Below are 23,703 nucleotides of genomic sequence, written 5' to 3'. Positions count from 1 at the left end.
TCTTGTGTGGATGCCGCTTCCAGAAGTCCATTCTGGGCCTGGGCAACAAAAAGTTAGCTACCAGTTCTGCTGAACTGGTGTGAACTGCCTGAATCCTACCACAAGAAGGAAGGAAGGAAGGAAGGAAGGAAGGAAGGAAGGAAGGAAGGAAGGAAGGAAGGAAGGAAGGAAGGAAGGAAGGAAGGAAGGAAGGAAGGAGTGGTGGGATTCAAATATGTCAACAACAACCGGTTCTCTTGTGTGGATGCCACTTCCGGAAGTCCATTCTGGGTCTGGGCAACAAAAAATTAGTTTCCGGTTCTGCCGAAGTGGTGCGAATTGGCTGAATCCCACCGCTGATCCTGATATATTGCTTTGGAATATTCCTTTCACCATCCTTTTTCTGCAATCACATTTTCCAACAGAGAAAAACGGCTCCAGCTAATCTGATCTAAAAAAAAAAAAAAAAAAAACAGATCTGCCTTCTCTTACAAGTTTTTTTTTTTTTTTTTTTTAAATAACCTGGTTCCTTTCTCTCTCCTCCCCATTTCAGCTTGATGAGTTGTTTTGAGAGAGCAAGTCAACTCTTACTCATAACATTCCTAGGGAACGTATGAATCACAACTGCTGTGTGGTACTTGGCAACCAGAATAGGACCGACAACACACAAAATATAGAATCTGACTCAGGGTCTCTGCAATCCATCCATTTTGTTCCAAAACCAGATTATAGAAGAGGGATTCAATCATAGCCTGGCCCTCTTCATACAGGATTTGGTGGCTTTTGGTGCAAAGAACTCATGGCAGAAATTTTTCCATGGATATTTAGAAAGTAAGAGTCTTTCTTACTTTTGTCACCAAAGTGGCATTCCTAAGTGCCTGCGTTATTTATTTACATGTCAACTCTTAAATGGGGACGAGGGGACACGTCCAAAGGACCTTGTCTCTGCAGCTGTCTGCATCTCAGAATAAAATTTGTACTTTTCCAAGTCATATAAGCAAAAAGCTGTAGAAGACTATTTTGAGTCCATTAGATACTATGTTGTGAGAATATGCTCTTATCGTGTCCATGGGACGCGTTGTGGTTTGGAAATTCTGGGCAGAAGTGAAACTTGGAACATCTTGGTGGCTTCAGGTTTTGGCCAGTTCTGGAGGGTTTTCATGGTCCAAGCAGAGCAAGTTTTATGCACTTGAAGTTCTCATCCACAAAGCCCATCCATTCATCTCTCTCCCAATCTTCCTATTTCCTCTTCCTTTCTCCTTACCTGCTACATCACCCCAACTCCAGGCATGTCCCTCAGCCTTAAGGCAATAATAGAATAATAAGGAATAGAATAGAATAGAATAGAATAGAATAGAATAGAATAGAATAGAATAGAATAGAATAGAATAGAATAGAATAGAATAGAATAGAATAGAATAGAATATGTGGCATGGAATGGAATAAAATAGAATATATGGAATGGAAGGGAAGGGAAGGGAAGGGAAGAGAGAAGAGAAGAGAAGAGAAGAGAAGAGAAGATGTGGAATAGAATAGAATAGAATAGAATAGAATAGAATAGAATAGAATAGAATAGAATAGAATATGTGGCATGGAATGGAATAAAATAGAATATATGGAATGGAAGGGAAGGGAAGGGAAGGGAAGAGAGAAGAGAAGAGAAGAGAAGAGAAGATGTGGAATAGAATAGAATAGAATAGAATAGAATAGAATAGAATAGAATAGAATAGAATAGAATAGAATAGAATAGAATAGAATATATGGAATGGAATAGAATGGAAGGGAAGGGAAGAGAGAAGAGAAGAGAAGAGAAGAGAAGAGAAGAGAAGAGAAGAGAAGAGAAGAGAAGAGAAGAGAAGATGTGGAATAGAATAGAATAGAATAGAATAGAATAGAATAGATGGAATGGAGTAGAGTAGAGTAGAGTAGAGTAGAGTAGAGTAGAATAGAGTAGAGTAGAGTAGAGTAGAGTAGAATAGAATAGAATAGAATAACAAAGTTGGAAGGGACCTTGGAGGTCTTCTAGTCCAACCCCCTGCTCAGTAGGAAACCCTATACCATTTCAGACAAATGGCTATCCAATCTCTTCTTGAAAACTTCCAGTGTTGGAGCATTCACAGCTTTTGGAGGCAGGTTGTTCCACTGGCTAATTGTTCTCACTGTCAGGAAATGTCACCTTAGTTCTAGGTTGCTTGACTCCCTCTTCTTTGTGGCAGCCCGAGATATTGGAAGACTGCTATCATGTCCCCCCTGGTCCTTATCTTCATTAAACTAGACATACCCAATTCCAGCATCCGTTCTTTACATGTTTTACCCTCCAGTCCCCTGATCATCTTTGTTGCTCTTCTCCACACTCTTCCTAGAGTCTCACCTGCTTCTCTCTCCATCTCCCAACACCTTCATTTGCTTCGTCTCCCTTCAGATGCTATCCTGTCCCACCTCTAAACACTTTCTCCTTTACCCATTGACCTCACTGCAGGAAACCCAACCAGAACATTTATGTTCTGGATCTGGACCCTATACTTGTCTGTGCCTGGATGAAACACAAGGTTTCTCAGAACCCCCCATTCAACGAATGGAGCGCTTTGCACATCCTTGTTGTGTTGTTTTTGATCATAGGATCAAACATAGCACGTTGTTTGGATTATTTGCATGTACTGTTAAGTTCCTGAGTGTGTTCTGTTGTGTAACTCTCAGCATTCTGCTATCATGACTTGCAGACAAATCGGGAACAACCTGCGTTTCTCTGAGTAGGAGTTCCTGTTTTGATTTGCATAAAAAATATATTGATATATAGTAGATCAACATATCTCTGCACATTGAATTTTCCCTCCATTTTTCTTCAAATGTCTTAAGTAGTTCTAGAATTAATTGAAGGGGTAGTGTACACACACACACATCAAAGTTACATATTGAGTTACTGAAAACGCATGAAAACTCCATTTGGACAAATACAGCTATGAAAAACAATCACATCGTGTTGTTACTGAGTTCTTAGCATGCATGAAACTTCATTTCAAAACCTGCTGCCCGTTACTTGAAGGTTATCAAATGTTGCATAGCCCTCCAGCTAGTGAGTCAGTTCCATATTTATATAAAGTCATGTGCATTTTCCCCATGACAAAGCTGCATTACAAAGCTCCCTACACATCAACGGAAAACATGTCACATTTCCTGACTGCCACTCCCCTCCATCTATAGTTTAAACTACTCAAGACCAGTTAGAAACTTTGTTTAAAAAAAAAACATTTATTGATGCACAAAAAAATTACTAAAAAAAAAATGACCTGAAATACAGTTATCAGATTTTAGTGAATGAAGTTACACAGAACTACACTAGTGGCCAAAATTATGGAAACCTTTTGGAAAAAGTGTACAATAGAAATGCCACACATCAAAAATGAAATTTAGTTGCCCGCTCTCAAGGTGAAACACATACATGACACACACCTAAACATACTATGAACAACATATGTATGCCACCTTTGATTAAGTTTCCACCAATTTTTCTTCCAATTTCTTTATAACTGTAGCCTTGTTCACCTAATAATACTATTTTACATTGCTTTCTGGGCGACCAGTCAACTCTTTGCACCATTCCTTTAATTTTATTACTTTTTGCAAGCTCACTAAATGAAAGAACACAGAAAAACCCCAACCAACTTGATAGCCATCCCATAACACACTGACCAATGTCCTCCTCTCAGCTTCAATACATGACATCAATAATTGAATCCTACTGTGATCTGATTGGCTCATGGCCAAAACAAGATGACACCCGATTGGCTCTCTAAAAACTCATGCTCATTGGCTACAATCAGATGAAGGAAAGCTACCTGAGATCAACCTAAGCAAGTTGTGCTTCCTTTTTCTGGTTATTTGGCTATAACTTTTCACAGAATACAGTACAAATAATTGAACAAACTTTGTTGCATGACATTCTTGATTAAATGATCTTTCCAGTGATATATAATTTTATGGTACTACTCAAAACAAAAGTGGTATTATTAGCCATCCAACCTCAAAAATACACTTTTCCCAAAAGGTTTCCACAATTTTGGCCACTTCTGTAGGCATTTGCAAAGTGCATCTTCAAAAGCATTGAGGAAAAAGGATTTTAGGACTCTGCACAAATGCAACTGCTCTTCTTTGATTACATTTCTAACATTTTCTAGACATATTTTTAAACAGGTTTGCTAATCTAACAGGTGGGAAATGCCATCTATAAAAACATTTTATGTAAGTTTTCTTTGTACGAAGTAGCCATTGTCAATTTGTAATTTCTTTCCCACCGATTTTGCCATTTCTCTCATTCTATGTCATGCTCAAAGTTTTTTGCCCAGATGATCATTGTTTCTTTCACTTTTTTGTCTTCCGTTTTTCAATTCAATAAAAAAAATCATATATTTTTAAATCCTTTTTTCATCAGAAGTCAACCACCCCTGATCTTTAAAAATCTAATAAATAAGCGTAATTCATTTTATTTTTCAGTAGGTTTTTATTTATTTAACACAGCAATACATATACTTCCACTGACCTCTTCATAGATAAACATCCCAATAAAATACCATAATGATATTTCATTTCATGTGCATTTATATAAACCACTTGGCTTAATTATGAGTCTTATATTACTCTCCCCAGACCCGTAGTAATAATAACTATTTACCTAACCAGAAAAAAACGATAGTAAAAATTAATATATCTGATTCTCTTCATAATGCACAACAGCTATTTTTTTAAAAAAAAAATAGTTACATTGTGATTTGATTCTTTGGATTAACATGATTTTGCATCTGAGCTTGCTTTTCTGGGTGTATTATATCCAAATAGTGCAAAACCTGTTTCTAGAGAGTAGAAGACACAATTTTATAATTAGACAAATTTTGCCAATAACCTGAGTGGGCTGCTGGTAGGGCCGTGTTTTTCTTTTAATTAAGGAAGCTAATTCCTTAATTCATAAATTACATTTATTTACAAAAGTTGTCTGCCTTCACTTGAACAGGCTCAGGAACCCAATGAACCAAAACGGTTATGAACACATTTTGAAAATTATTAAGGGAGTCCTTGTTGCATAGACCATACTGAGGAAGCTTTTTGAGACATTAAAAAGGTAAAAACCGATTATTGTATTGAGCAAGAGTGCAATGAATTTTAATCATGGTTCCAACTATAAATAAATGAGCATGGAGCAGAAATGTTCAGATCAGCACCAGTTAGCAGAGAATTCGGTTTCAACCCAATTTTACATATCTCAGAAATGAAACCAAAGCTCGTCAGAAAAGGAAATGTAACTACTATTGAAAAATTTCAGGAAACAAATTGTTTTTGATGAGATGAAACATTGGAAGTCTTTTTATCCAGATCCCATCTAAAATATTACAATCCCGTGAGCTGAATGAATGAGATTCAATGGAAGGGATACACTAACCATCACTAACATTGGTACCTGATTACATGCCAAAAACCTAATTAGCTATTCTTGCAAAAATCTTTGGATCAGCAATTCCAACGTTGAGGTCAACATTATCTTTATAGCACCAGCCGATCATTCAGAGAGTAAATTCCAAATCTTTGCATCCCCATCATTTTAGCCAAAGAAAAAGGAAATTAAAAGTAAAATATTGGAAAGTGATATTGGAAAGGAAAAGAGAGAGCGAGAGGCCGGCCCACGGTTTTCAGTGGCTAATTTGACAAGTATGATCATTTAAAAAATATATATATAGTTAAAAAAAAGACATGCTTTATCTTTTAAAAAAACAAGCATAAACATTCAATATGGTACGTTATCACAAATGGTAAGTCAAAGGCAAGAGTTCGTATTTGAATTTAATACTGTAAAATAGCATGAATTGGCTAAAATCCCTCATCGTTATAAAATTTTGCAATCCAGTACGTGGGGGAAAAGGGGGGGAAAAATTGGCTTTGTGGATGTAGAAAGCCACACGTTGTTGTGTGTGTGTGTCTCTCTCTCCAGATTTTCAGTTGCAACAACTAAAGTTTAAAACCCTATTAAAAACCGTATTTTATAAAGGGGAAAGGGACACGTTTTCCCATGGCACGTTCAGGGACATTTTTAATTATTTCATTCCTCGTGTCAGAGAGCAGATCCCGCTTGCAAAAACGGGCCTGCAATTCCACGCGAGCAATTTGCAAGAGGAATGGACTTCTCCAGTATCCAGCTGGCTTTTAGGCTTTACGGTATCACCTTACATCACAGTATAAAACTTCCGATCCATTATGTACTCGATACATTTTTTTTTCTTTTTCATAAAAACTGCATTTTAAAAAAAAACATACAAGATTTTTCAACACAAGAGGTTACGCAGCCGATTTGAAGAGGAAAACGGGGAAAAAAAATTTTCTGCAGATACCTTGACAATGGATGCTACTGTCAGGGGGTCTGTAGTTGGTGTGTTCCCCCCCCCCTTTTTTTTTGCATTACTGGAAGAAAAAGAAAATTACAAGGGTACATTGTGGCACATTGTGGACGCTAAAACATTATGCTGTAGAGTCTTATTAAAAAGGTTGGCACAGATTGCTACGCAAGAGGGAAAAAAGGGGAGGGGATTATGACGTCCTCTCTTCTCATCTCATCAATTTACCAGAATTTGGATGGATAAGAACCTCTTACGATCTCACCCCTCTGCGCCATCAGTTCTTGCGAACAGAAGCAAAAATTACTTCACACAAGGTGCGGTGTCCATCGCATACAGAAGCGGGATGCCAAAATAGGTCCCTTGCTGACCCTGTCACACATTGGAGTCCTCATCTGTGATGCTGGCACTGGGAGAACACGTGGCCAAGTCTCTAAACATGTCATCTTCTTTCAACATGTGCTGGAAAGGGAAGACGTGGGAGAATTAATTGGCAGATCAGACAAAACCCACTAGCCACCTAAGGCAGGAGTCCTCAATGTTGGCATCTTTTCAGACTTGTGGACTTCAGCTCCCAGAATTCCTCAGCCACGCACACACACAAATGGAGCCGTGAGCACGTGCGACGCAAACGGGGCGGTGCTAGCACCCGTGTGACACTTGTTAGCACCGTGCTGGTTTTGCCGCATGGACATTAGCATTGCCCATTTTCATGCTGTGCGGCGCCCGTTTTTTGCACTGCATGTCGCCTGGTTCCCCATTTTTCTACCGTGCGCCCCCCAGTTTTTGCACAGCACGCCACCTGTTTTCACACCGCGTGCTGCCCAGTTTTCCCCAATTTTGCGCCATGCGCCACCCAGTTTTCACACTGCATGCTGCACAGTTTTCATGCCGCACGCAGCCCAGTTTCCCCCCATTTTTGCGCTGTGTGGAGCCCGGGTTTTCGGCCGCCCGACGCCCACCGCCCAATTTTCCCCCATTTTTGCGCCGTGTGCTGCCCGTTTTTTGTGCCATGTGCTGCCATTTGCATAGCAGAGGTGCCCCATTTGCAGAGTGGTGGTGCCCTGTTTTCACCCCGCAGCGTCCCATTTGCATAGCAGCGGCGGCGTTAGCACGAGTTCTGTGACCCGGTGGCCAGTAGGCCACGACCCGGTAGTGAGCTGCAGACCACAGGTTGGGGACCCCTGAATTAAACAACGACTTACGGTCAAGTTGTTGATGCCTTCAGAAAATGCCCCAATCTGCCTCACAGTCCCTTCAGAATCTTCCATCTATATGGAAAGAAAAATAGTATGTGACCTTCATATAAATCCTGTATTATGTAACTGTATTTACTGTCAATGCTAAATTGGACACATGGGCTAGCTAGAGAGATGTTCCCTGAAGTTGGGTTATAGCACAAAGTCCGAAAGCTCGGACGACAAAACCTCTGGTTCCGATGACCGATCCAGATTGGATCCCTGGAGACATATTCTGGAAGCTTCAGGCAGGACTTGAGTAAGTCTGGGGAGCAATTTGAAGTAAAAGAGCTTTTCACGCATCTAAGGAGCTTTTCGTGCATCCATTAGAAGCTTCTTGGAAGAGAAGCTAAATGTTTTCCAGGAAAAGCAACCAAGAAAATCCAGCCTTTGGAAAAGCTTCTTTGGGACAACCATGGCCTGGATGGTTGAGAATCTCCATATAGACACAGAGGGGGATTGTCCAACATGAAAAAAATTTTTTTTAAAAATGTGCTAACTTCACAAAGTGTTGAACCGAGCCAATCTTGGGCAAGACTGTCAGATGGATACAATGGGGTAACTTCCAAAACATCACCCCTTAAGTTTCTTATAATCCTCAGAGGAAATGTAGGTACCCTAAGATGCTTTCGTTCGATCAGTGACTGCTGGAAGCTCCAGAATTGTGGCTATAGGACAGTGGTGGCGAACCTATGGCACGGGTGCCAGAGGCGGCACGCAGAGCCCTCTCTGTGGGCACATGTGCCGTTGCCCCAGCCTCGCCTCCCCCCACGACCCCCTCCTCACCAGCAGCCCCCCTGGAGGAGAGTCGCCCCCGAGAGTCGCCCACGCAGAGCAGTGCAGCCAAGGACATGGCAGCCAGGCAGCGTAGACAAGACTCTGCCCTCACGCCCCATCGCGCACAGTTGATGCTGTGGGGTGCGGGCAGAGGGTGTGGCCGCCATGGCACTGCTGGGCTGCCTGGGTGATCTGCGGCGGGCCCTGGAGGTGGTGAGCGGTCCTGCGGGCAGGCAGGGTGGAGGTGGGACCAGGGTAGGGGGTGAAGCGGGGGCGGGGCCAGTTTTGGGGCACTTGGTCTCTAAAAGGTTCGCCATCACTGCTATAGGAGTTAATCAGGTTGTATAAGACATAGTCAAGATACGGAAACTGAGCAACACAAGATGGGAAAGAGGCAAGACAGACACAGAGAGTGATGGACAGCCCATTAATCGTTCTGTTTTCAACTTAACTCTAAAGCAGTGGTTCTCAACCTTTTTAACACCGCGACCCCCAACCGGTCGTAAATCAAGGACTAAACCGGTCTTAAGTCGAGGACTAAACCGGTCTTAAGTCGAGGACTACCCAACCGGTCGTAAGTCGAGGACTTTCCCTGCCCGGGAGCGCCGCGCATGCGTGGTGCCGCCCCCTACGCCGGCCGAGCCATAGCTGGCAAGCGGCAGAGACAGAGCAGGCCAACCACCGGCTGGGCCACCAGCTGGCCCAGCCCAAGGAAGGTAAGGCACCCACCGGAAAAGGGGGAAAAAAATGGCGGACAGCCTTGCTTGACGACCCCCGTGAAATGGTCGATCGACCCCAAATGGGGTCATGACCCATAGGTTGAGAACCGCTGCTCTAAAGGGTGTCTGAAACATCACGACAGATACCTGTTCCAATCTGTCCAGATCGTCGTCATCGTACATTCTGACGTCTAAACCCGCCTTAAATCCTTTTTTGGATCCAGGTCCCGCCACCTGACCCAAGTCCATCGGGCACACATACTCTTCCCCGTCTTCTTGCTTCTTCTTTCTCAAATTTCCAAAGTTACTGAAGGGCAGTTTCTTTGGCTGAAAGAGAAATGGCCAGTGAAAGAGAAAGCCTTCAGTATGACCATAATTGAGCTCAAAAATGTATGCTGCTAATCGCTTATGTTTATGTTGTATAGGAGGAGCAGTTTTGTTTTGTTTTTTGAGATCATGCAGCAACTTTGGAAGGCAATCGTATGATCCCGGGGGGTGGCAAAACCACAACCTCACATTCCTGCATTCTCTGGAACACCTTATCCATTCACTTTTTAGCCCTGATTAGCAATAGCAAAAGCACTTAGACTTATGTACCGCTTCATAGTACTTTTACAGGCTCTCTCTAAGGGGTTTACAGAGTCAGCATCTTGTCCCCCAACAATCTGGGTCCTCATCTGGGTCCTGTCCATGGAAGGACGAAAGGCTGAGTCAACTTTGAGCTGGTCAGGATCGAACTGCTGGCAGTGTGAGTAGAGTTAGCCTGCAATACTGTACTCTAACACCTGTGCCACTAGAATAGAATAGAATAGAATAGAATAGAATAGAATAGAATAGAATAGAATAGAATAGAATAGAATAGAATAGAAATAAGAATAAATAGAATAAAATAGAATAGAATAGAATAGAAATAACAATAGAATAGAATAGAAATAAGAATAGAATAGAATAGAACAGAACAGAATAGAAATTAGAATAGAATAGAATAGAAATTAGAATAGAATAGAATATAGAATAGAAATGAATAGAATAGAAATAAGAATAGAATAGAATAGAAATAAGAATAAATAGAATAAAATAGAATAGAATAGAATAGAAATAAGAATAGAATAGAATAGAAATAAGAATAGAATAGAATAGAATAGAATAGAATAGAATAGAACAGAACAGAATAGAAATTAGAATAGAATAGAATAGAAATTAGAATAGAATAGAATAGAATAGAATAGAATAGAATAGAATAGAATAGAATAGAATAGAATAGAATAGAATAGAATAGAATGGAACGGAACGGAATGGAGAGGGAAGGAAGGAAGGAAGGAAGGAAGGAAGGAAGGAAGGAAGGAAGGAAGGAAGGAAGGAAGGAAGGAAGGGCAACAGCAATAGCACTTAGACTTATATACCACTTCACAGTGCTTTTACAGCCCTCTCTAAGCAGTTTACAGAATCAGCCTGTTGCCCCCAACAACCTGGGTCCTCATTTTACCGACCTCTGAAGGATGGAAGGCTGAGTCAACCTTGAGCCCCATCAGGATCAAACTCCTGGAATGAGCAGTGAATTACTGCAGAGATAAGCTAGAAACCAACATTCTTCTTCCAATACCTTCACTTTGGCAGTAGCTGTGAGAAGGACATAATCAGGAGCTTCCATGGCCTCGCATTTTTCTTGTTGAGCTTTGCTTCCAATCAGCAAATTAAAATGGGTGGCCAAGTGCCGTCTCAGCAGCGTCTTGTTTGGTGGGATGTTCAGCAGCTGTGCCAAGGTCTCTACGTTAAAACGAGGTTCCAGAACCTGCGGCCACAAAAAACGAGATTTTAAAACTTGTGCGTCCGGTACCTTTTCATCAACCACATGAATTTGCAAAACGCTCAAGATGAAAATCCTTCCGAACGTCTGGAAGATGCTAACCACTCAACTAAATAAAATCCAAGACATTGACTAAAGAAAAGATATCAAAATGGAATAATTACCATTAAGCCACCGTGAACACCGCTTCCTCTTAAATTAGGAGCGTATTCAGCCAGATCAACAGAACGCAACCATTCCATCACTCGATGGTTCGTCCACTGGGAAACTTCTGATGGGGTGATGTTATTCTGACAATCAAAAATACAACAAATTAAAACATTCACCCATCCATACACCACCCACCCACCTATCCATCCATCCATCCATCTACCCATCCATCCACCCACCCCCCCACCCATCCATCCACTCATCCATCCATCCACCCACCCATCCATCCACCCATCCGTCCGCCCATCCATCCACTCATCCATCCATCCATCCACCACTCATCCATCCACCCATTCACCCACCAACCCATCCACCCACCCATCCATCCACCCATCCGTCCGCCCATCTATCCATCCACCCATCCACTCATCCATCCATCCACCCACCCATCCACTCATCCATTCTCATCCATCCACCCACCCATCCACCCATTCACCCACCAACCCATCCACCCACCCATCCACTCATCCATTCTCATCCATCCACCCATCCACCCACCCATCCACCCATTCACCCACCAACCCATCCACCCATCCATCCATCCATCCATCCATCCACCCATCCGTCCGCCCTTCTATCCATCCACCCATCCACTCATCCGTCCATCCACCCACCCATCCACTCATCCATTCACTCATCCATCCATCCATCCACCACTCATCCATCCACCCATTCACCCACCAACCCATCCACCCACCCGCCCATCCATCCATCCATCCATCCATCCACTCATTCATCCATCCATCCATCCATCCATCCATTCTGCTTACATTACACCAAATTCTTTAAGACTCCTGGCAGATGGCAATTTTATATGTATTCTATGGAAGAAATGGCCTTAAAATTGCCTGCCCAAAAAAGTCATTATAATGAATGATGACCATGAATAAATACGACGTTTGAATATTAGTGGCGGCTACCTCATCAGATGGTCTCCTGCGAAGACAGTTGGGTTCAAAGTTGTTTATTCTGAGGACCTGGATGGCACGCTTGATGCTCAGATGGTGGAGGACGCTCAGAACTTTCAAGGATAACAAGTCATCCTGTTGAGGTGGGCGCCAAGAACAAACCAACAAAAAAGAACAAAGGCACAATCAGATATCAGAGGGGGAAGCTGCATTGATCTAGTACAGCGCTGCGGATGGTCCTCGACTTTCAACCGTTCATTTAGCAACCCTGTTTCAAGTTACGACCTCACTGAAAAAGGTGATTTATAACTGGTCCTCGTGTTTATGACTGCTGCAGTCACGTGATGAAAATTTGGTTACTTGACAACCCGCATGTATTTTAGAACCATTTGCAACCTTCCCAGACAGCTTCCAACAAGCAAGGCTAGTAGGGAAGCTTGATGTGCTTAAGGGCCGTGTGATTCGCTTAACAACCACTGTGGCAAAAAGGGTTGTAAAATCGGGTGTGACTCACTTAACATTCTCTTTGCTTAGCAACAAGTCGTACGTCGAGGGCTACCTGAAACCACATTGACTACGACAACTCAGAACACACGGAAAGTTGTCCTCAACTTACAACAGTTCATTTAGTGACCGTTCAAAATGACAACGGTGCCGAAAAAAGGGATTTATGACCGTTGTTTCACACTTACGACCGTTGCAGCAATCCCCACGGTCACATGATCAAAATTCAGGTGCTTGGCAACTGGTTCGTACTTATGACCGTTGCCGTGTCCCAGGGGGGTCACGTGATCCCCTTTTGCGACCTCCTGACAAGCAAAGTCAAGGGGGAAGCTGGATTCGCTTAACAACCGTGTTACTAATTTAACAACAGCAGTGGTCCACTTAACAATCATGGCAAAATGGCGTGAAACTCATCGGGCAACTGAGCAACAGAAATTGTGGGCTCAAAGTCGAGGACCATCCGTCAATGACACGACAATTAAGCTGCTTACAATGGTCATGTAATGAAGCATTCGGCCGTCCACCTTGCCTTCGTCAAATTGTGTCTTGTACTGGGGCAGCCCGATGTCATCCAGCCACCCTAGAAAGAGAAGGAAAACACACAAGTGTGGATTAAACTAATGAAACATCATGAGTGAACAATGCCTTCTGTGAGGAGTCCTTGGTGTTTTCTGAGCTCAGTGGTTTTCTTGCAGACATTTCATTACCCAGCTAGGTAACATCATCAGAGCTAGGAGGGAGCGGGGTCTGCTCTCAGTTTACATTCTAGTGGGTTGCCCTGTCAGTGATGGGGGGAATGGTCTCAGGGGTAGGCAACCTTGGCTCTTTTATGACTGGTGGACTTCAACTCCCAGAATTCCTGAGCCAGCATGGCTCAGCTTGGAAACCTCTCCCTTTCCCCTCAGCATGGCTGGCTCAGGAATTCTGGGAGTCCATGAGTCATAAAAGAGCCAAGGTTGCCTACCCCTGATCTTGTCGTCCCTTAATTGAGCTGTTTACTGTTAGCTGGTTTAGCAGTTCCTTGATTGGGGTATTGTTTACTTCTTGGTTATTGTTCTGATGTTAACCTTGGTATTAATCTGTGCTCATCTGGGTGCGTGGTCTTGTGTGCTGGCTGCATCCTGCGGATGGGGCTTTGCTTGTTTGTGCAGACTGGTTGCTGGCATGCCGTGGCCCGGTACCGGTCCACAGACTGGGGGGTTGGGGACCTATGTGCTAGAGAATTCCTGGAAACTTGGCAGTCTGACAAATTGGCCATCGATAGACACATAGAGATAAACAACATCTACATATTGTACATATCTCCCAAAATCCCCTCCCACCAATATTGACAAGGCAAGCCACTAGAACAGCGGTTGGCAGCCTTGGCCCTTTTATGACTTGTGGATTTCAACTCCCAGAATTCCTGAGTCAGCCATGCTGAGGGGAAAGGGAGAGGTTTCCAAGCTGAGCTGTGCTGGCTCAGGAATTCTGGGAGTTGAAGTCCACAAGTCATAAAAGAGCCAAGGTTGCCTACCCCTGACATAAATGGGCAGAAAACTCCATTCCTTTCTAGCATAGATAATCTTACCTAGTTACCAAGGTTACCTAGTTACCAAGGCTACCTAGTTACCAAGAAGATAGGATAAGCAGAGGTAGTCATAACAACCTTGGAAAGGACTTGATAGGTGGATTAAAAAGGCCAAATCCAGACTAAGCATCTAGCTGACTGTGCAAACAAGCTGACTTTCGATGTATACAAATATTCTCCTGATACAGTGAGGTGGGTACACCTGTAAATCCTCTCTAATCTTTTTAAAAAAGGGAAGGGAACGTACGTGTAACCCAATTATAGTCCAATTTTCCGTGGTTGTTTTCTTCTTCTGAACCCAAAGCCTGAAGTGCAAGTTGAAGCTTTTTCCGATGTAGCAGATGCTTTATTCCAAGTTCCTATAAACGGGGCACAAAATAATGACTTGTTATAAAGATTAATCTTTCGGTTCAAGGCTTCCTTTAAATGCAGGTGAGGGCAAGCTTGTGAAACAGATTCACAAATAGGACATTTCCAAGGCCCAAATGCTTGATTCAGAGAACCAAGGCTGTGCTATATCTCGTTATCATTCCCCCGCTATAAAACTGTTGGAGTTTATTAGCAATTTCTTTTATTGCTTTGCTCTCTTTTGCAATCAAGCAAACCCTAGACGCTTAGGCACAGTAGAAACATATAAACAACTCAAAATGAAGCGAGGCAAGAATATCAGCTGCTCCAGAAGCAAAATAAATACAGAACAGAACAGAACAGAATAGAATAGAACAGAATAGTACACAATGCAGAATATAGTAGAATAGAATGTAGAATGAGAATAGAACAGAATGTAGAATAGAATAGAGTAGAATGCAGAATAGAGCAGAATAGAATGTAGAATAGAATAGAATGTAGAATAGAATAAGGAATAGAACAGAACAGAACAGAATAACAGAGTTGGAAGGGACCTTGGAGGTCATCTAGTCCAACTCCCTGCTTAGGCAGGAAACCCTATACCGTTTCAGACAAATGGTTGTCCAATCTCGTCTTAAAAACTTCCAGTGATGGAGCATTTACAGCTTCTGGAGGCAGGTTGTTCCACTGGTTAATAGGTCTAACTCTCAGGAAGTTTCTCCTTAGTTTGAGGTTGCTTCTCTCCTTGGTTAGTTTTCATCTGTTGCTTCTTATCCTGCCTTCAGGTGCTTTGGAAAATAAGTAGACCCCCCCTTTTCTTTATGGCAGCCCCTCCAATATTGGAAGACTGCTATCATGTCACCCCTAGTTCTTCTTTTCACTAGACTAGCCAGACCCAATTCCTGCAATCGCTCTTCATATGTTTTAATCTCCAGGCCTTTAATAATCCTAGTTGCTCTTCTCTGCACTCTTTCCAGAGTCTCAACCTCTTTTTTATAATAAATCAATTGCACAACATATGCATTTGTTCTCTGTTACCGGCACTGAACTGCAGATTAGAGAATTCTTCGTTGACATGCAAAGACTAACATGCAAACTCCAAATAGTATGGGGGCATATTACACCAAGCAACAAAAACTGTAATATAACACCACAGGCAGGAGCAGCGGCAGTTGAACACAATTCTCTATGGAGATCACAATCAACCTGTCAGCTAGGAGAAGAAAAACAGGTTTGCTGTTCTGAACTCAAATCCTCAGGCAAAGTTAATATAAAAGGAACAGCAAGGCCATTATAGATGGTTTTAATACATTCAAGGAAATTGCCACCCACACTGTATTTTGCGTAAAGTGGGAAAAAAATAAATACTTCCCTTCTGATTGACTGCAAGGTTGCTCTCTGCATTTAAAGAAGTCAGGGCTAAAATTTTTTCCATTAATAACATTAGTGAAACATATTTTTCCATCTCTCTGCAGAAAAGGCTGCAGCTCCTTAAAATTGAAAAGTACGCAGCTGTGTTCTCCTGCAGCTAACACAGCCTGGGCAACAAAAAAATAGCTACCGGTTCTGCTGAACTGGTGTCAACCAGCTGAATCCCACCACTGCATACATACGTACGTAGGTCTTTGGTTATTCGGGTTTTCTCCCACGTAAAATTGGAAGTGTCTTGGCGACGTTTCGACGAAGTCCCATTCGTCATCTTCAGGCTGGTGTTTTCAGCTTCGTGCTTCAAGGAGAAGCACGAAGCTGAAAACACCAGCCTGAAGATGACGAATGGGACTTCGTCGAAACGTCGCCAAGACACTTCCAATTTTATGCGGGAGAAAACCCGAATAACCAAAGACATACATACAAACACCCGTGAAAACCTCAGAAAACAAATACATACATACATACATACATACATACATACATACATACATACATCTTATGGACACAAGATGGCAGCCTTTGTTATGCTATCCAGATAGTAGATGAATTGCTACTTAGCTGAACTTCATTACAACTCTCAAGTCACCAAGAGAAGAGAATATTTATAGCTCAGGGTTGAACTGTGGGGTCCTTGGTGCTCTCTGAGGTTGGCGGATTCCTTGCAGGCATTTCATGACCTGATCAGCCCTGATGATGTTACCTAGGCGGGTTATAAAACGTCTGCAAGAAAACAACCCAGCCAAGAGAGCACCAGGGACTCCACAACTCTCAAGTCAACTGCATATGGAAAAAAAAATAATAAGTTTGTTACCTTCTCTAAATCGGTCTGAGATGCTTGCAAAAGGGTTTGACCAGACAGTATCCAGTGTTTTCCATTGCCGATGTAAAAACCCAGGCCCTGATCGTGTAGCCAGTTACAAACTTGTTCTTTCGTCCATTTAGCAAATGGCATGTCCAAATCACTAAAGAATAATGGCAAGTAGACATTGTTTCAAGATTGGATCCCTATAAACAAGCTGAAACTATAATATGGAATAAAATGGACTACATTGTTTATATGATATTAGAAGAGGGGGAAGAGAATTTTGATCAGATTGACTTGTTGACTCAAATACCGAGATTTGATGACATTAATGTGATATTACGAAAGCCAGCTTGGTATAGAAGAAAGGCCAGAGTTAGATTTAAGAATGTGATGTAAAATTTTAATTATTGGGTCAATTCCACAATTATTTTTATTGGGTGTTATTATAGATTGTGAGGCCAAAGAAAACTTGATGTTGAATTTGATAATAGCTGCAAGGTTATTAGTAGGGCAATATTGGAAGAAGGATTGTTTGCTTACTATAGAAGCATGGATGCTTAAAGTGTTAAATTTAGCAGAAATGGCTAAGATTTCTGTTTATTTGATGGATCACTTACAGGAAAGATACATTTTGGTTTGGAGAAGATGGATAGATTGTATTCAGAATAGATATGGGATTAAAAGGTTATATTTAGCTTATGAGTGAATTTTAGAGTATTATTATTATTAATAGTTTATTATAGTGGAACTTTTTTTATTATATTAACTTGTTTATGTTTTTATTATTATTATGTTTATTTTCAATTTGGTTACAATTATGTTATTAGTATTATTTAACAATTTGGAGATTGTATTGTTCAATAATTAGGATATCAACTTGTTTATGTTTTATTATTATTATGTTTATTTTCAATTTGTTTATATTTATGTTAAAGGGGAGTTAAAGCGCATTATGGACTTGGTTATTTATATAGTTGGTTAATGTTAGTTAGTATGATTATCGTATTTGTAACCCTATACTCAGCTCTGGGAAGTGGGGGAGGGAGAGGGGGGGTTTGGGTGGGTTGATTTTGGTTTATATTGTAATTTTTATAAAACTTTTTAATAAAAAAAAAAAAGATTGGATCCTTATGTCCTTTGAGACCTGCTAATGGTGGATCTTCCAGATGTGGTCCAAGGTCCCTTCCACCAGTCCCACCACCTAGGAAATCCCGTGAGATATCTATTGATTGTATGTGAAGACCATTTTTCTAATTGGGGTTAGACCAGGGCTTCTCAACCTTAGCAAGTTTAAGAGCCATGGACTTCAACTCCCAGAATTCCCACTGGCTTTTTTTTTTATTTTCGGTTCTAATTGTATTCATTTATCTAGTCCAGTGGTTCTCAACCTGTGGGTCGGGACCCCATTTGGGGTCGAACGACCATTTCACAGGGGTCGCCAAACAACACAGTCCGCCATTTTTCCCCCCTTTTCCTTAGCTGTGCTACTCCCTTTTACTCTATTGGCTTTGGAAAGCCAATAGAACAGACTCTCTTGAATAGAGTCTAATTCGATTGGCTTTCAAAAGCCAATAGGAATTGTCCAGGCTGTCTCTGCCCTGCTGAGCCCGCCAAAAGTCCCATTCTGCAAACGGTGCTGCACCAGTTGAGTAGTCCTCGACTTACGACCGGTTGAGTAGACCTCGGCTTACGACCGGTTGGGGGTCGCGGCATTAAAAAGGTTGAGAACCACTGATCTAGACTGCCCACCTATAAAAGCTCTTGAAAAATGCTTGGAGATAAATCAACAGTTAAGCACAGTAAATCCCCCAGGAGTGACTGGCTAGAATGAACTTTTCTGGAATAGAACATAGCTCATAATCTTTCAACCATCCCCAGAAGTGCAGAGTGGCACATTGGAGGGAAAAAAAATATAACAGGGTTTGAAGCATTGTTTACATACAAACAACTCCTCACTAAGCTATTTTAGCTATATTTTTCACTTGTTTAATCATTAGAATTATCATTTCCTTTAGAGGGGGATATTTGCGGCTCAGAGTTGAAATGAGAGGTCCTTGGTGCTCTCTGAGCTTGGTGGTTTTCTTGCAGATGTTTCATTACCCAACTAGGTAACGTCATCAGTGCTAGAAGGGAGAGGGGTGGGAGGAGGAGGAGGAGGAGGAGGAGGAGGAGGACAACTGTGGGGTCCGTGGTACTCTCAGAGTGTGGTAGTTTTCTTGCAGATGTTTCATGACCCAATTAGGTAACATTATCAGTGCTAGAAGGGAGAGGTGTGTGGTGGTGGTGGTGGTGAGGAGGAGGAGGAGGAGGAGGAGAACTGTAGGGTCCTTGGTGCTTTCTGAGCTTGGCGGTTTTCTTGCAGATGTTTCATTACCCAACTAGGTAACATCATCAGTGCTAGAAGGGAATGGAGTTATATCAGCACTGATGATGTTACCTAGTTTGATAATGAAACATCTGCAAGAAAACAGCCAAGCTCAGAGGGCACCCAGGACCCTTCCCTTCCACTCTGAGCTCGCCCAAGGACCCCTCTTATCCTACTCTTTATCCTAATAATGGCCCAACTCTAAATATCCCAACTTTTTATCAGTATCCATAAAATCACTTCATTTTATTTCCACCCAGCTGCCCTCAAGAATAACAATAAGGAAAAAAGGAGAAAAGAAACAATTTGTATGTCGTTTCAAGGCTTCCCTCTTACTTATTGGATTGTCCAAGATCTCTTGACCAGCCTAGCCTGGGACCGGCCGTCGCTCTCGTTCCTCCTCTTTTGAACTCGGTTTCCGTCATATCATCAGGATTAAACGTGGTAGATTGGCTTCTCCTTAGCCTGAGGAAAAATCCAAATTTGAAGAACGAGAGGAATTAGGAGATTGGGGAGACATCACAGATAGCAATACCTAGCCTGTAACCTATAACCTCATAAAGGTGCTTTTTTTCATGAGGCAACTGGATTTTCTTGTTTTCTCTTTGAAGACGTTTCGCTTCGCATCCAAGAAGCTTCTTCAGCTCTGATGGGATGGTGGGGAGTGGAAGGATTTATACTCTTTGCAGACAGCTGGTCATTTGCATTCTTTTAGAGAGTCACTGAGGCCACTTGGAGGTTTGTCTGTGGTCCTCAGGGTCACCTGAGTCGTGCAAATGAGTGTGGAGCCTTCTTGGAACTGCTGAGAGAACTGTGTTGTACACTGGAGATAGAGGATGGGCTGTGTTGTAGACTGGAGATAGATGATGGGCTGTGTTGTGGACTGGAGATAGATGATGGGCTGTGTTGTAGACTGGAGATAGATGATGGGCTGTGTTGTAGACTGGAGATAGAGGATGAACTATGTTGTAGACTGGAGACAGAGGATGGCCTGTGCTGTAGACTGGAGATAGATGATGGGCTGTGTTGTAGACTGAAGACAGATGATGGGCTGTGTTGTAGAATGGAAATAGATGATGGCCTGCGCTGTGGATTGGAGATAGATGACGGGCTGTGTTGTAGACTGGAGATAGATGATGGACTGTGTGGTAGACTGGAGATAGAGGATGGACTGTGTGGTAGACTGGAGATAAATGATGGACTGTGGTGTAGACTGGAGATAGATAATGTCGTATCCCTCCCCCTATATTGAGAGAGGGCTGTTCAACATAGAAGAACAAACCCATCAGGACAAGATTCAGCAAGAAAGTCCAGTTGACTCTTGAAAAAAGCACCTTTGGGACAACCATGACCTGGATGAGTCAGAACCTTCATAGACATCTAACCTCATAAAGCACAGAAAATTCAGACTGGGTTGCTATTTCAATGAAAGACCATCATTGTTGTTTTTAACCATTTAGTCATGTCTAACTCTTTGTGACTTTACAGGCAAATGCTCTCCATGCTACCCTGTCAAGCGGAGCTTTCTTCAATTGTCATATGTTCAACTTTGCCTCAGATTTGATGTTATCAAGTCAATGTGTTCTTTCCGTGTCCCTTTTTCTTGTTCCACTAACCCAGGGGTAGGCAATCTTGGCTTTTTTATGACTTGTGGACTTCAACTCCCAGAATTCCTGAGCCAGCATGGCTCAGCTTGGAAACCTCTCCTTTCCCCTCAGCGTGGCTGGCTCAGGAATTCTGGGAGTTGAAGTCCACGAGTCATAAAAGAGCCCAGGTTGCCTACCCTTGCACTAACCATTCCTAGCATCATGGACTTCTCTAATGAATTTGCACGCATGATATGGCCGAAGTAAATCAGACGTAGTCTTGTGATTTTAGCCTCTAGTGATGTTTCTGGTTTTATTTAATTTAACACCTCTGTTGTTAGTTAGTCTGGCTCCACATGGTATACACACAGTAATTTACACCAGCATCCCAGTTCAAAGGTATCAATTCTACTTCGGTCAGCCATTCTTAGTATCCAGCTTTCACACCCATACATCATTATAGGGAAGACTGTTTTTGAGACAGCTGAAAAAACTGACTTAGGACCGTTTTTCACACTTAATGCCAGTTGCAAACTCTCCATGGTCACGTGATCAAAATTCAAAACCGACACTTGGGCAACGGATTCCTATTTATGACGGTTGCAATGTACCGAGGCCTCGTAACCCCGTTTTGCGACCTCCCAACAAGCAAAGTCAGTGGGGGAAAGCCAGATTCGCTTAACAACCCTGTTACTAACTTGCCCACTGCAGTGATTCACTTAACAACTGTGGCAAGGAAGGTCGCAAAATGAGGCAAAACTCACTTAACTTAGCAGTGGAATTTGGCAGCTCAGTTGTGGTCTTGAGTCGAGGACTAATTTGTGATCTGGGGACCCACTCGCCATCTCTTGACCCCAAAGCCCCTAGCACAGAGGTAGGCAACCTTGGCTCTTTTATGACTTGTGGACTTCAACTCCCAGAATTCCTGAGCCAGCCATGCTGAGGGGAAAGGGAGAGGTTTCCAAGCTGAGCCATGCTGGCTCAGGAATTCTGGGAGTTGAAGTCCACGAGTCATAAAAGAACCAAGGTTGCCTACCCCTGCCCTAGCAGTCCACGAGTCATAAAGCAGCGTAGGCCTAGGCCAGAGGTAGGCAACCTTGGCTCTTTTATGATTCGTGGACTTCAACTCCCAGAATCCCTGAGCCAGCCAGGCTGAGGGGAAAGGGAGAGGTTTCCAAGCTGAGCCGTGCTGGCTCAGGAATTCTGGGAGTTGAAGTTCATGAGTCAGAAAGCGGCCTAAGCCTAGGCCAGAGGTAGGCAACCTTGGCTCTTTTATGATTCGTGGACTTCAACTTCCAGAATTCCTGAGCCAGCCACGCTGAGGGGAAAGGGAGGTTTCTAAGCTGAGCCATACTGGCTCAGGAATTCTGGGAGTTGAAGTCCACGAGTCATAAAAGAGCCAAGGTGGCCTACCCCTGCCCTAGCAGTACATGAAAGGAATGGCTGGTTAACTCCATCCAGGCTCATGTTTTGTAGAATTACATTCTAGTTACCTGCCGAACAGCTTCTTGATTCCTCTCGCTTTCTTCTTGGAGTCAGGAGAAGGTGGCGTCAGAGGTCCACCTTCTGCCCCTTTTGGTTGACAAGGGAAGCCAGCTAGATCTAGGTGATCGGGAGATTCTTTCTCAGTCTCTGCTATTAAATAAAAGCAAGTCTCCATTAGTCTGTCACATTGGGCCTCAAGTGTCTTTCCTGAACTGGAGAGAAGATAACCTTTATCAAAGGCCAGTTCTGTCATAGCAAGTGAACCGTAATAAAGGAAGACATTTACCGTGTCTTCCTTTTAAGGAAGTAATTAACCATTCGATTTTCAAAGCCTTAGAAAAGATTATCTGTATTACGTCCCACTTTTTTTCCCATTTCTCTTTTATTATCCAGGTATGTAGTAAATAGAGCGTGTAGTAGCAAACTTGGGGCAGGACGGCGTAGAACCTGTTATTCATAGTGTTGATGGTGATCGTCTCTTTGATGAACGTCCAGAGATATCAAGAATAAAGTTAATGTACATAGGCCCTGAACGGTCTCGGTCTTCAAGTCAATTGCTTAACCCTACATTGTGTCAAAAAAAGACTGTCCTTTTTTTGCAACCATTTATCCTCTGCTTATTTTGAATAATCACTGTGGTATAAACAAACGAAGACTGTAAGAAGTACATTTTTTTCCAGCTACACAATGTTGGTTACAATGGGCAATTTTGGATAACTGGTTGAAGCAGAATGATCAGTTACATTATTTGCCCTTCCTTTCCCTCCTTCCTTCCTTTCTCCCTCTTTCCCTCCCTCCCTCTCCTTTCCTTCTTTCTCTCCTTCCTCCCTCCTTTCCTCCCTCCCTCCTTCCCTTCCTATCTTTCTTTATTTTCTTTCTTTTTCTTTCTTTTCTTTCTTTATCGTTCCTTTCCATCTTTTTTCCTTCCTCCTTTCCTTTCCCTTTTCTATCTTTCCTTTCCTTTCTCTGCCATTCTAAAGGATCTGTCTCAGAGACCTACAAAATGTCGGAAATACTTTGCGAACCTCCAACATGTACCATTGCTAAGTAAAGAAAAAAGCTCAGACAAATGTTTGTCATGACTTCGTAAGGCATTGGCCTGACCCACCATACAGAAAGGACACTTCATACAAGACATGCCAAGTGAATTCTTCACAACTACCATGCAAGCATCAAATCAGGAAACACATTCAGGCATTTCACGAACAGCCCAAAGCAACAATGGTTAGCTTGGAAAGGAAGCAAGCAAATAGTCATTCTTTGTAGGGCATGGTGGATAAGATGGAATTCAAACGATGATCCCTGAACTAGCTCAGAGTCTTCATTCAGTTTAATCTACTTGGAGTAGGAGTAAAAGCCTCCTTTGATGTAACCTAGGCTGAATGCTTTACAGGTAGTCCTTGACTTACGACCACAATTAAGCCCTACATTTCTGTGAGACAGTTATTGAGTTTTGCCCAATTTTACATCCTTTCTTGCCCCAGTTGTTAAGTGAATCACTGCAGTTGTGACTGTAAACACAACTGTTAAGTACATCGGCCTTCCCCATTGATGTTACTTGTCAGTAGGTCGCAAAAGAGGGATCATGTGACCC

The 23,703-nt window shown here is 42.5% G+C and overlaps 1 protein-coding gene across 12 annotated transcripts in view; it reads right to left on the bottom strand.

Moving 5' to 3' along the window:
* Window positions 1-4,457: 4,457 nt before the first annotated feature.
* PPFIBP1 (PPFIA binding protein 1) overlaps window positions 4,458-23,703 on the bottom strand; it is a 106,540-nt gene continuing 87,294 nt past the window's right edge. For 9 of the 12 annotated variants that reach the window (XM_039353420.1, XM_039353421.1, XM_039353423.1 and 6 more), the window contains 11 exons: window positions 22,118-22,259; window positions 19,375-19,503; window positions 16,680-16,830; window positions 14,337-14,448; window positions 13,011-13,099; window positions 12,028-12,150; window positions 11,062-11,187; window positions 10,694-10,882; window positions 9,238-9,417; window positions 7,562-7,627; window positions 4,458-6,818 (listed from right to left, as the gene is read on the bottom strand). In XM_039353420.1, coding sequence (XP_039209354.1) covers window positions 6,732-6,818; window positions 7,562-7,627; window positions 9,238-9,417; window positions 10,694-10,882; window positions 11,062-11,187; window positions 12,028-12,150; window positions 13,011-13,099; window positions 14,337-14,448; window positions 16,680-16,830; window positions 19,375-19,503; window positions 22,118-22,259 — 1,394 coding nt within the window. In that variant the 3' untranslated portion in view covers window positions 4,458-6,731. The remainder of the gene's footprint in view (window positions 6,819-7,561; window positions 7,628-9,237; window positions 9,418-10,693; window positions 10,883-11,061; window positions 11,188-12,027; window positions 12,151-13,010; window positions 13,100-14,336; window positions 14,449-16,679; window positions 16,831-19,374; window positions 19,504-22,117; window positions 22,260-23,703) is intronic. The other 3 variants (XM_039353422.1, XM_039353425.1, XM_039353431.1) reach the window with 1 other exon arrangement.

The sequence above is a fragment of the Crotalus tigris genome, unplaced genomic scaffold, assembly GCF_016545835.1.
Source record: "Crotalus tigris isolate CLP2741 ecotype Arizona unplaced genomic scaffold, ASM1654583v1 scf7180000018523.1292444, whole genome shotgun sequence".
NCBI classification, from domain to species: Eukaryota; Metazoa; Chordata; class Lepidosauria; order Squamata; family Viperidae; genus Crotalus; species Crotalus tigris.
Note: the sequence above shows the minus strand (reverse complement) of the source record. Positions and strands in the feature narration are given on the sequence as shown.